This window comes from Mustela putorius, unplaced genomic scaffold (genome assembly GCF_011764305.1).
Source record: "Mustela putorius furo isolate JIRA1106 unplaced genomic scaffold, ASM1176430v1.1 tig00000788_pilon_pilon_pilon, whole genome shotgun sequence".
NCBI lineage: Eukaryota > Metazoa > Chordata > Mammalia > Carnivora > Mustelidae > Mustela > Mustela putorius.
The window spans coordinates 4,701,536-4,717,348 of NW_025421481.1; the positions used below are offsets into that span (position 1 = coordinate 4,701,536).

Consider the following 15,813-nt stretch of genomic DNA (forward strand, 5'->3'; position numbering starts at 1 on the left):
GAGTTTTTGCAGCTTTTGAATCTGTAGGTTTATATCTCTTGTAAAATTTGGGAAATTCATACATTATTTCTTTAAATGCTTTTTAGCCTCATTCTTTTCTCCTCTAGGACTCTCATTACCTGTGTTAGATTTTTTTAGTATACTTGCACAGATCCTGGAAACTCATTTCATTTTTTTAAAGTCCATATTCTCTCTGTTGTTCTGATTAGGTAATTTCTATTGGCCTATCTTCCAGCTCACTAATTCTTTTTTCTATCTCCTCCATTCTGCTGTTGAACCCATCTACCAAGATTTCACCTAGTATTTTTCGGTTCTAATAATTTCCATTTAGTCCTTTATATCTGCTGTGTTTTTGTTGAGACATTTTATTTATTTTTTCTCTAAGACTTTCTATTTTTTAATTTATTTCAAGCACATGTTAATTACTGAAGCAGTTTTATCGTGGCTCTCTGACACACCTGGCCCTCCCCATGATCCAGAAAGTTGAAGGTCACTGTTGAGCAAAGCAGGTCCTCCAAACTCCTTCTTTAGACCTAAGGCTTGGGTCCATTCTGGTTTGTTTGCTTGTGGCATACCAGTTGTTAAAATAGTTTGATCTCATCCTGAGTATATGAATGAATGAATGAATGAATGATATTCAGAAGCTCCAAGCTTATCCAACACATCTAAGCCATAACCAATAAAACTCCTCTGAATATGCTTTTCTCCATAGTCTGCATTATTGCTTATTCCTCCATAGTCTGCATTATTGCTTATAACTCTTATTGTGATTGATTCCCTTCTTTCTTTCCCTTCTTATCAATTCTGGCTGAGTATCTGTAGTGAGGTGTCCTAATAGTGTCATCATAACTCCAAGCCAGTTCTTCCTTGCTTCATGTCTAACCAAGGTATTATTCCCTGAAACAGGCTTTTTTTTGGGGGGGGGGGGTTATATTCCTTATACCTCTAAAACTGGCTCACAGGTCATACTGTCACAGCCTGCTTCATGGGCCATGTGACTTATTTCATATTTTTCAGTGAAGGCTGTCTTCTTTCCTACTGGGCTTTGGTCAAGAGAAGTTGTGAAATCACTCCCTAGGATTATATTCTGAACCCATATCCTCCTCAAACACTAGTTCTTTGTCAACTCTATCCACACCACCACCACAAGGAAGACTTCTGAATTTTTTTAACCTAGAACTGCCATCTATATCTTATAAAATTTTCTTGACTTGATATTTTTTCTTTGATTTACTGATTCTGTTATCAAGCCCCTGTACTCTGTAGACAATATGTTCTCTAATCCTTCTTTTATGCTTCTGTCCACTCTTAAAAATTAACCATTGGCTTACTGGGAACTCACATCTTTTGAAATTTTCAGGTTTTGCATTTCTCCATTATTCACATTATAACTTTTTTTTCACTAGCATGATTTTGGCATCTATACACCAAAGCAAAGGTTTCAATTAGCCAATTAGATTTTAAATCAAAATGATTTGAGCAATATTTTTTTTAAATAATCATATTTTTCATTCTAGTTCCATTCCTAGGGAATCAAGGATGGCATTGTTTCATTGCCATCTCTGTTCACTTAGCAGTACTTATCCACAGTCTTGTTTTACAGAAGATTTTGAGACTGTCAAAGCACAAAGGAGTGGTGTGATTGATTATTATCACTTGCAGGAACAGTTGGGAGAAGTAGTGTCCTTCTGGGCTTATGAATTCATATAGCTGTTCCTGCTGTGTTGTCGTGACTCTACCTTCTTTATATTCTGCTTCCTTTATTGAAGATACCTGAATGAACAAATGAATAGTTGAGACTGAGAAGCAGAAGCATTCAAGTTCTGATTACCTATTTGTCAATGATAAGGCTGCCATGATTTTTGGGAGGAGATTGATAACTCTAAATCCTCATTCTGATGAAATTACTTTGAAACACTTTAACTTGGTATTTGAGATTGCTAGTTATGACTTTTTATTATTTTTGTAGGCAGCACTCAGCATATTTGGCATGGTTGGTGGACCACTTCTGGGCTTGTTTGCTTTGGGCATTTTGGTTCCCTTTGCCAACTCAATTGTGAGTATAAAGAGTGAATATGTGTAAAACTTACTTTCCCAACTATAGTAGCGGCTTTCTAATTTTTTCTTAATTTGAAGGATATACTTCCTTTGATATCTGTCATTAGTGACTTAATGGCTTAAATTACTCATATTGACTTTGCTGGAATATAAAATAAAGTGCTATGCACTGGGATCCTACATATGTGAAACTAAATGGAAACTGCCAAAATAATATATATTGTGAATATTATATAGCTGAATCATATAATATTACAGTATAACTATATAACTAAGCATATAATAGAATAGAATATATAATGTAAATAAAGGATATTTATTATGAAACAATACATATTATGTTATACATTATATGTAATATATGTTATGAATATTACATAACTAAAGGAAGATTTTTTGTGGATTTATCTTTTTGCCTTTCTTGAAAGTCATTAGGATTTCTATAAACATTTTTTAAATTTAAAATAAGTTAATTAACATATAGTGTATTATTAGCCTCAGAGGTCACTAAACTCTACCTCTAAAAATCACTAGGATTTAAAGAAAGATCAACAGGCTCAGATGTGAAAGAGTTAAAAGCAGTAGAGCTGAGGATACCTGTGAATAGTCAGAGTACAGCAAAGAGAAGTAATAATATAAGCTCCTCACCATCTTGACCAGAGAGTCTATACTCCTGATATTTAAAGCAATAGTTCCAATATTATGGTTCTGTCCTTAAAGGGGTGATCATAATTGGAATAGTATCCAGAATGAGGTAATACCTCTCTTCTACACAGACATTTTTGGGCTTTAAAATACTAAATTTTGTTTGGAATAAATGAAATTGAAATTATTTCTCTGAAAGCCAGGAGAGATTTCACTGGGTAGTCCTGCTATAAGCTGAAGTTCAGGAAAAACTGATAATGTATGTATGGTTGTTTCATACAGTCATAGAATAACTGCAGAACTATGACTTTACATTTAGAATTCCATTTTCTTCATGAGGCATTATGGATTGGTAAGATGACTACTCATAAAGGCCATTACTATTATTATTAATAAGCACTGGATGTTATACATAAACAATGAATCATGGAACAAAAACTTATGCTATACTGTATGGCAACTAACATAACAAACATAACATAAATAAAAAAATAAAAAATAATAATTCTTAAGGAAAATAATTCTTAACAGATGGTAGCCACACTTGTGGTAAACATAGCATAATGTATAGAGATGTTGACTCACTGTGTTGTATCCTGAAACTAATGTAACATTATATATCAACTGTACTCAAATGAAAAATTTTTAAAAATAATTATTCTCAAATAATTGTCATTGAAGTATCATATGAAAAACTAGTTTGGTAGAAATTAATCCCAATGAAAGAATAGTTTGTATCTACCTCAGAATGTTGAAGTTTTGATTAGACTCCTTGCATTATTAAATGCACAGTGGTTTACTGAGTGTCTGAAACATTAAGAAAGACTGATTTGGTTTTTGACATTTACTGCCACCATGGGTTGCCTCCAGAATAGCTATAGCAGACTTGGTTCCATATAACCTTTTCTGGGGAGAAGTGTGATATTATTATTCCTGTCATAGGAGGTGCCTCTTTTAACTATACTCACATTTTTCATCAGCAGAGTATCTACCCTTGCTTTGGAATGGACTTCCTGCCTTCCTCTCTCCCTCCATCCTTCCCTCCCTTCCTCTCCTTCCCCCTTTCCCCTTCCCTTCCTTTGCTTTTCCTCCTCCTTTCTTTTCTCCCTCCTTCCCTCCCTTCCAGTCATTCATTCATTGAATATTTATGAGCTCAACACTGTCCTGGGAATAGAGAACTCTGAATATTTTTGCACTCATGGGATTTATAATTTTGTGGATCTTTGATCAAGCCATGTACAATGCTGAGAAGCAAGTCTGGCTTGTCAACAGTTGGCCACACTACTATTCCAATCTCATATTATTGAAAAAATATTTATTGCACGCCTCCTATATGTCCAGCACTCTAGTAAGTGCTGAGATACCAAAACCAAAAAAATCTAATTCTGCTTTCAAGGTTCACAACTTAATGAAAGAGCTCATAGTGTTTGTCCCCAACATAAATCTTCTGATCTTGTCATCAGCCTTCATCTTATCCTATCAATACACCATTCTTTGTTCCTACCCTATTATTTTGCTTGTTTTTTCCCTTACTTCAAGTATTCTCCCCTGTCTTCTCTATGGGGAGCTGCCCTGTCTGGTCAGTATTCTTTTTTTTTTTTTTAAAGATTTTTATTTACTTATTTGACAGACAGAGATCATAAGTAGGCAGAGAGGGAGGCACAGAGAGAGAGAAGGAAGCAGGCTCCCCGCTGAGCAGAGAGCCCAATGTGGGGCTCGATCCCAGGACCCTGGGATCATGACCTGAGCCTAAGGCAGAGGCTTAACCCGCTGAGCCTCCTAGGCACCCCATCTGGTCAGTATTCTTAAAAGAAGGGGGAAATTTTCACCACAGAGGAAGAGGCCCACCAGCTCAAGATTCGCTTTTGTCCCCATAATTTGGAACTGGGGTTTAAATTATTCAGGGTCTAGCAGAGCATCTAGACTGCTGGTGAAAAGCAGAAGCGAGGAACCCATTTTCCAAAGATTGAGAAACCAAATGTCTTCAGAGGAGACATCTCTTTTTGTCTTTAGAAATACTTGGTGTGGTATTATGCACCGTTGCAGTCATTTGTGAAAACTGCTTCCTATTTTCCTCCTAGCTACCCTGAAGCACAATTACAATCATGCATGTTGTTAAATATGGGACTAAACTCTGTGTCTGCTTTCCCCTTCATAGTCTTTTGTGCATTTGGCATACTGTTTGTTCACAGATTAAGCAAAAATAAAGGGGACTGTTGGCCTGGGGTCAACCATGTGATTGTTGTAGTTTTTTGGGTGTGAAGAGAGGAGGACGCCAGAAAAGACTGCTAGTCGTGGAAACAGAGTGAAGGAATAGAATTATGAGATTAGGAAAAAAAAAAAAAAAGCAGGTTGAGATAAGGATATGGAAAAGTAATGGAGTTACTGGATCCCCAGGGCTCTGAGATGAGGGACCGCTGGCTCATGCTGCCCTTGACAAGAAGCAAGGATTTGTGGGGAGAGAATGATTTTAGGAGAGAAGCTGGTAAATCTGGCTTGGACCATGCTAAGCTTAATCTTCTGACATTAATTTCTGTCTCAAAGAAAACTACATTATTTTTCTTTTAAAAACATTCTTGTTTTACAGGGAGCAATTGTTGGTTTGATGGCTGGATTTGCTGTTTCTCTGTGGGTTGGGATTGGAGCTCAACTTTATCCTCCACTGCCTGAGAGAACAATGCCACTAATCCTTGAAACCTATGGCTGTAACAGCACACACAATGTGACAAATTGGGTGACAACCACAGAAATGCCATTTTCTACTAGTGCTTTTCAAGCACACAGTGTGGAAAGGTATTGAATTAAGCTTTATAGTGTCATATTTTAAAGAAATGCATGTGACAGATAGAGAACCCCAGTTGCCCAGTTGCTGCAATTTTCCCTAATTCTGAAATGGGTAGAGCCCTTGTGGCTTTCTGGCTATAGTATTTTATTTGGTAACAGCAAAAATTGATGTATGTTCTTAATTTTAATAAAAACCTCTGCCTCACTTACAGATCTGGAGAAAAATTGAATAATGACCAAAAAATTCTGTTATGGTTAAATGCTACCAAATATCAGCTCTAGTTGAATAAAAAATCATCTTGGTGAACTAAAGTGTTTTAAAATGAAAAGCAAAATTATAAAAGAAACACTGCTTATATAGGCTTTAAGTATAGTCTTTATAGTCTAAAGCTACAATCATCTAAATATGTTAGGTCATTGCTGTTTGTTTAGATTTAAAGATTCCTGATCTTTAGAGCACTGGCAATGAGTTGCAGCTGTGATCAACTCACTTGCTGGAGTTTTCTGTATGCGGTATACTTTGGGGCTCTGGGTCCTTATTTCATCTGATTTAATGAAATGATGTAGATCTATAGGTAGGTGAGTGTTTTATAATACAGTAGATATAAGAGCAATATTTCTTTAGTGAACAATTAAATGTCTAGCCTTAAAACCTAAACCCTATGGAGATATGCAAGGAATACAAAAATGAGGCTGCTGCCCCCAAATTGTTGCCCCCAGTTTCAGCTTTCCTGGAATGAAATCATTAAAGACTCATTCCCTTTGGGTCAAGACGTGCTGTGTCTCCCTTTTAAACTGGAAGCACTCCTGAGAGAAGGAATGTGACTTGTTAATAGTGATTCATGTTCAAATCATGAGTTCCTAACTATGAGAATGCTTGCCAATGGAAATTCAAGGCTGATAAATGTTGGTAGTTCCAGAACCTGAGACATTTTGGAGGGAGGTTTGACTAGGTGGGGTGCCATGGGGTGAGGGGCAGTGAAATGCCGAAAGTGGTTTGGACAAGCATGAAAACACTAATGTTTGTGTGTGGAGGGGGTAGTTGTTAGAGTCAGAAAGGGAGAAAAAAATAATTGAAGGGTACGTGGGAGGACATTCAGGATATACTTCTTGTTTCACAATTTTGCTTAGCATTTGTCCTGATTATGTAAATATCTCTCTTAATTTAAGAGACTGAGACAAAATAGTTATTTGGATTCTGAAACAAATAAATTAGCTGAAGTTTAGTATGTACCTGGTACCATAATGATTACTTTTATATGTTAGCTTGTTTATAAAATAACAGGTAATAAATAAGAATTTCTAAGAATAAATAACATACTTAGGTCTGGGCTGGCCGTTTATGTAGTATCACAAGAAAGTTGTCCTCTCTTACTCACTTTGATTCCTGCCTTCCAGGAAGTTATAGTTTAGCTGGAGAGGGTGTGCTAATATACACAAAACAATTAATTCAGTAAGCACAGTAAGTATAAAACTAGCACATTGTAAATAGTAATAAATACTTGATGAAGATCTGTTAAAAGAGTGAATATAAACAAAGTTGGAGTGATTAGCATCAAGACTTTAGAGAGGTAGTACTACTTGAAGGATACAGAGGTTGGCTGGAAGGAGAGGGTTTGGAAAGTCACAGAAAATGACCAAAAGGGAAGTTGGACAAGAAAATAAACACTTAAACAATACCCTCTGGTACGTGGTGCTCATAGGTGATCAAGAGAGGCACCCTTCCTGGTAGAGTCAAAGAAACCTTCTTAGAGGAAGATTAATCAGGTGACCAGGGTTGGATAGAAGGGACAGACAGAAGTGGGGCATATTGCTCAGTGGGAAAACAGTATATCCAAAAGCATGAAGGTCTGAAGCCACGTGGTATCTTAGGAAATCATACATAGTTCAGTGTCCCTAGAGTACAAGGGGAATAAACTACACAGCTAAAGATGAAACAAAATACTCTTTGGTTGCCTGGATAACATGTTTCCATTACCTAGATACAGTTTTTATTCTTTAAATTCCTTAATGCTTGATGGGTATACATTGGTAGCCCATCATAGTTTTAATTTGCATTTCCTTTATGATCAACTACATTCAATACCTTTTTTTTTTAAAGATTTTATTTATTTGACAGAGAGAGATCACAAGTAGGTAAAGAGGCAGGCAGAGAGAGTTGGGGGAAGCAGGCTCCCTGCTGAGCAGAGAGCCTGATGCGGGGCTGGATCCCAGGACCCTGAAATCATGCCACCAAGGTGCCCCCATTCAATACCTTTTTATTACATGGGGTGGGTTTTTTGTTTGTTTGTTTGTTTGCCATTTCCATTTGGATATGTACTTTTGTGACTTGGTTGTTGAATTCTTTAATCCAGCTTTAAATGGATTCTCTTTTATTTCTTATTTATTTGAGAATTTGTGATATATTCTAGATAAAATACATATTTTGAAATATTTTTCTCCTGCTTTGTGGGTTGCCTTTTTACTCTTGTAATGATACTATTTTGGTGGTCAGAATTTCTTTATTTTAATTAAGTTCAACTTATAAGACTTTTTTTTCCCTTTCAAGTTTTTATTTAAATTCCAGTTAGTTAACACATTGGGTAATATTAGTTTTAGGAGTAGAATTTATTGATTCATCACTTACATAGAACACCCGTTGCTCATCACAAGTGCCCTCCTTGATGCAATCACCCATTAAACCCATCCCTCCACCCACCTACCTTCTAGCAACCTTCAGTGTTCTATATAGTTAGGAGTCTGTTTTACGGTTTGCTTCTATCTTTTCGCCCTCCATGTTCATCTGTTTTGCTTCTTAAATTCCACCTCTGACCGAATACGGTATTTGTCTTTCTCTGGCTGACTTATTTTGCTTCACACAATATACTCTAGCTCCATCTATATTATTGCAAATGACAAGATTTCATTCTTTTTTATGGTTAATATTCCGTTATGTATATGTACCACATCTTTTTTATCTGTTCATCGGTCAATTGACTTTTGAGCTCTTTCCATAATTTGGCTATTTAGTTGAAAATGCTGCTATGGGGCACCTGGGTGGCTCAGTGGGTTAAGCCTCTGCCTTTAGCTCAAGTCATGATCTCAGGGTCCTGGGATGGAGCCCCACGTTGGGCTTTCTGTTCAGTGGGGAGCCCGTTTTTTCGCTTCTCTCTCTGCCTGCTACTCTTGCCTATTTCTGATCTCTTTTGGTCAAATAAATAAAGAAAATGAAAAAAAAAAAAAGAAAATGCTGCTATAAACATTGAAGGGGTCATATATCTCTTTACATCCATATTTTTGTATCCTTTGGGTAAATACCCACTAGTGCAATTGCTAGATCATAGCTTTCTTTTTAAGTTTTTGAGGAATCTCCATTCTGTTTTCCAGAGTGCAGACACCAGTTTGCTTTCGAACCAACAGTGTAAGAGGGTTCTCCTTTCTCCACATCCTTACCAATATTTGTTGTTTGCTATGTTAATTTTAACCATCCTGACAGGTGTGAGGTTATATCTCATTGTAGTTTTGATTTGTATTCCCCTGATGATGAGTGATGTTGAACATCTTCTCATGTCTGTTAGTTATCTGTGTGTCTTCTTTGGAGAAATAGCTATTCATGTCTTCTGCCCATTTATTAATTGGATTATTTTTGGGGGGGTGTTGTTTGATAAATTCTGTATAGATTTTGGATACCAATCCTTTATCAGATATGTCATTTGCAAATATCTTCCAAAGGCTGCTTTTTAGTTTTGTCGATTTTTTCTTCATTGTGCAGAAGCTTTTTTATCTTGATGAAGTCCCAATAGTTAATTTTTTTTTATTAATTTTTTATTTTTTATAAACATATATTTTTATCCCCAGGGGTACAGGTCTGTGAATCACCAGGTTTACACACTTCACAGCACTCACCAAAGCACATACCCTCCCCAATGTCCATAATCCCACCCCCTTCTCCCAACATCCCTCCCCACAGCAACCCTCAGTTTGTTTTGTGAGATTAAGAGTCACTTATGGTTTGTCTCCCTCCCAATCCCATCTTGTTTCATTGATTCTTCTCCTACCCACTTAAGCCCCCATGTTGCATCACCACTTCCTCATATCAGGGAGATCATATGATAGTTGTCTTTCTCTGCTGCTTTTGTTTCCCTTGCCTCTAGTAAGAAGTTGCTACGGCTGATGTCAAAGAGGTTGCTCCTGTGTTTTCCTCTAGGATTTTGATGGTTTCCTGTCTCACATTTATGTCTTTCATCCATTTTGAATTTATTTTTGTGTGTGGTGTAAGAAAGTGGTCCAGTTTCATTCTTTTGCAAGTTGCTATCCAGCTTTCCCAACACAATTTGTTGAAGAGACAGTCTTTTTTCCATTGGATGTTCTTTCCTGCTTTGCCAAAGATTAGTTGGCCATATAGTTGTGGGTCCATTTCTGGGTTTTCTACTCTTTTCCACTGATCTATATGTCATTTTATATCAGTACCATACTGTCATAGTCACTACAGTTTTGTAATAGAACATGAAGTCCAGAATTGTGATATCTCCAGCTTTGCTTTTCTTTTTGAAGTTTGTTTTGGCTATTTGGGGTCTTTTGTGGTTCCATACAAATTTTAGGATTGTTTGTTCTAGCTCTGTAAAAAAATGCTGGTGATATTTTGATAGGGATTGCATTAAATGTGAGATTACTTTGGGAATTATAGATACTTTAAGAATATTTGTTCTTCCTATCCATGAGCATGGAATATTTTTCCATTTTTTTGTGTCATCTTCAGTTTCTTTCAAAAGTGTTCTGTAGTTCTCAGAGCATATCTTTTTTACTTCCTTGTTTAGGTCTATTCCTAGATAGCTTATGGTTTTTGGTGGAATTTAAATTAATCAGGTCCTTGATTTCCCTCTCTGCTGCTTCATTATTGGTATAGGAATGCAACTGATTTCTGTACATTGATTTTGTATCCTGTTACTTTACTGAATATATGTATTAGTTCTATCAATTTCTGGTGGAGTATTTCAGGTTTTCTACAGAGAAGTATCATGTCATTTGAGAATTAAACCAAAGACTGTAACAAGAGATAAAGGACAGTATGTCATAATAAAGGTGTCTAACCAGAAAGAAGATCTAACAGTTATAAGTACTTATGCTCTCAACTCAGGAGCACCCAAATATATAAAACAACTGATAACAAATTAAAGGAGATCATTGATAATAATACAATAACAGGAGGGGACTTTAACACCCCACTTATACCAATGACAGATCATCTGAACAGAAAATCAACAAAGAAACAATGGCTTTGAATGACACACTGGATTAGATGGACTTAACAGATATATTCAGAACATTTCATCCTAAAGTAGTAGAATACACATTCTTTTTGAGTGGATATGGGACATTCTCCAGAACAGATCATATTCTAGGTCACAAATCAAGCCTCAATAAGTATAGAAAGATTGAGGTCATACCATGTATTTTCTGATCACAATGCTATGAAACGTAAAGTCAACCATAAGAAAAATTTGAAAAGACCTCAAATACATAGAGGTTAAAGAATATCCTACTAAAGAATAAATTATCAGTCTTTTCCTATATTGTTAGTCCTTTGTGTGTTCCAATTAAGAAATCCTTGCCTATCCTGAGGTCATAAAGAGATTCCTCTAATTTTTCATTTAAAGGCTTTATTGTTAACTATTTCCATAAATGAAATGTAATCTACTTTGTAATTGATTTCTGTAGGTGCTGTAATCAAGACTCATTTTTTTCCTATATGGATATTCAGTTAACTAAATACCACTTATTGGAAAGACCTTCCCTTTGCCCCATTGCAAATGAGTATCAAATTTAACTAAACCAGATACTATCTTCTTGGTCTGTTTCTTGATTCTCTATTCTGTTCTATTTTGTCTGTTTTTCCACCAGTAATACTGCATGATCTTAATTTCAATAGCTTACCTCAATGTGTTTCCCTTCTTTCTGGGATCTTGGCCTCTCAATTTCTAATTCCTGCCTGCCCCATTCTTCCACTTTTTATCCATTGTTCTTAGACAGATGTGTTCTAAATCAAGCTACTCTATTAAAGCTAAAAGTGGGATTCTAGAACAATCATTTTAGAAACATCAGGTCATGTTACTCCTTCATTTAAAATACTGCCACAAGTGCTGTTGCCCAGAGAAAAACCCAAACTTCATACAAATCTAACTACAACAACAAAAAAGACCTCTGCCTTCCTTTCATCTTGTATTACTCTTATGTTGCTAATTATGATTTAGTCCGCTGGTGTTTACCTCTGTCTAGGACACTTTCCTCAGAAACTTCTTGTTATTCATATCTCAGTTCAAATGTCGTTTCACAAATGCTTTCTCTGACATTAGGGTATAGTTCGTTCTTTCCACTCTGTTTCACGTTACCTTGTTTTATTTCCTTATAGTGCTTTTCACCAGTGGAAATGATTGTATTTATTAGTTTACTTATTTACTGTATTTCTCTCTCCATTAGAATGCAAATTTTATGAGGGCAGGAGCCTTATTAGCTTTTCTTATGGTAGACTTTCCAATGACAAGAACAGTGCCTGGGACATAAAGCAGAGGTGAATGAATACAGATGGACATTTAGTATGATGGTGTATGGTCAAGAATAAGTCAGGCTTTTAATTCTTGATCCAATAAGATAAAGATGGAACAATAGTTTATGACATTAAAAACATTTGTTAAAACATTAAAAACATTGTTAAACATTTTATTGTGACTTTGCCATGCATGAAAATTATTGACAATGCTTTAGTTGCTAGTAGCATTACATAAAATCTTACAGTTATGATTTTGTTCTTTCTTAGGACTCCACTGATGGATAACTGGTATTCTTTATCATATCTATACTTCAGCACTCTTGGAACTTTGGTAACGGTGTTCATTGGAATGCTAATCAGTTTACCAACAGGTAGATATCGAAACATTAGTATTGCTGTATTTACCTAGATATCAGTTTTTGCTATATCTCTTTTATATCTATTTATGTTATTTTTTGATAGTCCTGTTAACAACTAGGTTAATTACTTGTTCCATTTTCCTCGTGGGAAATTTGAATGCCTGTACTTGAAAGCAGAAGATCCTATTTGAACCTTTGTTCTACCACTTACTAGCTGCATAAACTTAGGGAAGTCCATATGGCTACTCTGAGGCTTAGCTATCTTATGTGTAAATGAGGATAATGGCAATTGACTTGCCTTTCTCATAAGTTACTGTAGGAAAAAACAAAGTGCTTGACAAAATTGTATGTAGCTACTGCAATGCTAGGATTCTACATGTATTATTACAGCAGTCCTGTGTCATGATATTTTCATTGTCCTATGCTGGCTTTTTGCAAACTGTAAAGAAGTATACAATAGGAATGATCATTATAATCTTTACATCTGAACATAGTGTGAGGCTTTTTTCACAGGTCCATAAATTTAAAAATGTTATTTTAAAAAACATATTGATAATACACATTTTATACACTGCTCTCTGGGATTGCTATAGAGCTGTTACCCTGGGACTTCATTTTGTGAATTCCCTTGGTCTCCCTCCTGTGTTGGATTCTCTATTGCCAGTATTCCATTATTGATAATTTTTGTTTATCCCCTTAATTGAATAGAGCACATCCTTTAGCATGTTCTTGAGAAAGTGTAGACAAGAGATTTAAAGATGTGGTGTCTTTTGAAAAAATGTCTTTAAATCTCCCTTATATTTGATTGATTGTTTGAGTAGAGAATCCTAAAAAAATAGCTTTCTTATTTCTGAAAGGATGTCTTAATTTTCTCCTAAATGATTATATTTTTACTGAGAATACCAGTGCCATGCTACCTTTTGGCACTTTGCATGGGACTCATTTCACAATGATTGCTTTGCCGTAAGCCCTTGTTATGGTGTTTTCAATCTGGAGACCTATGTCCTTCAGTTTGTGGACATTTTCTTATATTATTTTTGTAATTTCCTGTTTTCACTTTCTGGAAACTCTTGTTAGTCAAATGTTTTAGTCTCAGACAGTTATTCTAATTTTCTTCTCTTTTCTCTCGTATTTTCCATCACGTTTTTTAGGTCTACTACATGGGATACTTTTCCAATTACTTTTCCAATAATTCTCAAAGGAGCACTCTGATCCTGTTTTGAGAATAGTCTATAAGGGAAGGAGGGCAGGTAGGAGGCTATTGCAGTAATCCAGGTGAGCGACTGTGGTAGCTCAAAGCCGGGTAGCGTATAGAGCTAGTGAGAAGTGCCAGACTTCCTGATTTCCTGCATTCCCTCACCCATGTACATTTGTAGTAACCAGAGGAGGGGAAGGCAGCTGCACTGCCCTCTTCATCAAAGGTGCAGTCACTAGTCAGAAATCCTATACTTTGTCCTAGTATGTCTGATGTCTTTGTTTGCTTTATGCTACAAAGCTACCAGCACTATGCCACTTGAAGGAATTCTCTCAGCCATTGTTTTGTGGCTCCTGAATAGCACTGCCTTTCACACTTCTGTGATACCTGTATTTACAATTAACAAATTATATTAATAATTAGTAGTGATATTAATATAATGACATCAACAATTATATTAATTAAAATTATTATATATTCAAAGCATAATTACACATTTATAAATAAAGTTTGTTGGTATTCATTACCTCTTAAACACATTTTTAACTATTCTCTTTCATTTCAAAAATGACTGTGCCTTTCTTCATAACAAAAATTACCAACACAGTAGATTTATTCTTCTGTCTGTTTTGATATATTTTAAGATGGATTTTAAAGTTTCTTACTGGTAACCCAATGATTCAGGTCAGGAATACACCTAAACAGTCTCCTTGTACTATTTGACCTCAGATCCTATTCAACACATTCCTTTTTCTTTAAAAAAAAAAAATGGAGTATTGGAGCATTCCCTTTGAGAATTACCCCCTATTTCCCTTAAAATTTTTATTCTGATAACCATATATGCCTGCTTCTTTTGTTTTATAAAGTCATGCTTTACCTAGGTGAGCAGGCATCCAGTGATAAAAAAGCAATTCAACTTCATTAATTTCATAAATGACTTATTTCCACTTCATAGCAGCAATGAGCACCTTGAGAAAATAATCTAGAAACATGAAATCCTAACACTATTTGAGAAATAAATAGGAAGATTCAGGAAGAATTCTGTTCATACAGACTGGGTTGGCATTTCAGTTTCACCCTACCATGTACTGTGTACCATGAGTGGGTCTGTCTCCTCATCAGTAAAATGGGGTAAATAAGACCCTAAATAAACCATAAGCTATGAGTATAGTAATTGTTTTACTCATGTCTGTCTCTACAGCACCTAGTAGAGTCTCTAGCAGATGGTAGGCACTCAACAATGTCGAATGAATTAATTTTAAGTTGATTTCATCTCCAGAAAAGCAGAGGTTCCCATAATTAAAACCCTAATATTTGTACTGAAGTGGTGGTTCCCAAATATTAGAGAGCATGAAGATCACTTTGGAAATTTGGTAAAAATCAGGATTCAGTGGCCCCTCTCCAGACTTTCGAACTGGGTTGGTCCAGGTTGAAGTCTAGGAATTTGCATTTGATGTATGTCTGCTAGATGATTTGTATAAAAGTAGTTTGAGAACCACACAATTTTAAAAAGCTTTGTCTTTGATCTACAAATAAAATACCAAAACAAAAAATAATTTTTATAAAACAGAATGTTAGGGAAGAAGAGTTGAATCAAATACCAATCATTATATTGATTTTCATTTAACTAATGTATTCAGCATTGCATAATTTCCTGCATTTCCTCATGCACCTCTACATTCATAGCCATTAAACTGGGGAAAGGCAACTCCTCTGTCTGCAGCAGAGGCAGATGGCTTGATATTTTATTGGTAGATCAAAGAGGTTGCTTTTAAATCAGTTTCCTTATGAGTCTTGGGTTCTTCGGTTAAGTACCATATGAGGTAGGTGGCTTGCATTTAAGAACCATCTCATTCATCTTCAAACACTAGACTCATTTGTCACAGTTAGAGGCTTGCAGAATCTAAGACCAGGAAAAGGGAAATGGTGAGCCAAGTCTTCAGCACTACGTAAAAGATTCTCTTTCTCTGCGTGTTTTATGAGTGTGTAGAGTTGAATGTGCACAAGGTAAATGCTTGTATGATGGGCCGTCACTGGGTAGTTACAGATACCTTTTAACATTGTAAATGATGTAAATGTTTTTCAGGAGGAAGGAAACAAAACTTAGACCGCAGATTCCTATTAACCAAAGAGGACTTTTTATCCAATTTTGACATTTTTAAGAAAGTAAGTTGGCTTTCTTTCTCCTTACATTAGTAAGACCGTGCTTTTATTACCAGGATAGCATACTAGTTAGTCCTTGGACT

The 15,813-nt window shown here is 35.7% G+C and overlaps 1 protein-coding gene across 1 annotated transcript in view; it reads left to right on the plus strand.

Annotated features, from left to right (window-relative positions):
- Nucleotides 1-15,813, plus strand: part of SLC5A8 (solute carrier family 5 member 8) — a 60,434-nt gene that overhangs the window by 40,861 nt on the left and 3,760 nt on the right. The window contains exons 11-14 of the mRNA XM_004742974.3: nucleotides 1,970-2,056; nucleotides 5,291-5,496; nucleotides 12,281-12,384; nucleotides 15,654-15,733. Of these exons, the coding sequence (XP_004743031.1) occupies nucleotides 1,970-2,056; nucleotides 5,291-5,496; nucleotides 12,281-12,384; nucleotides 15,654-15,733 (477 nt within the window). The remainder of the gene's footprint in view (nucleotides 1-1,969; nucleotides 2,057-5,290; nucleotides 5,497-12,280; nucleotides 12,385-15,653; nucleotides 15,734-15,813) is intronic.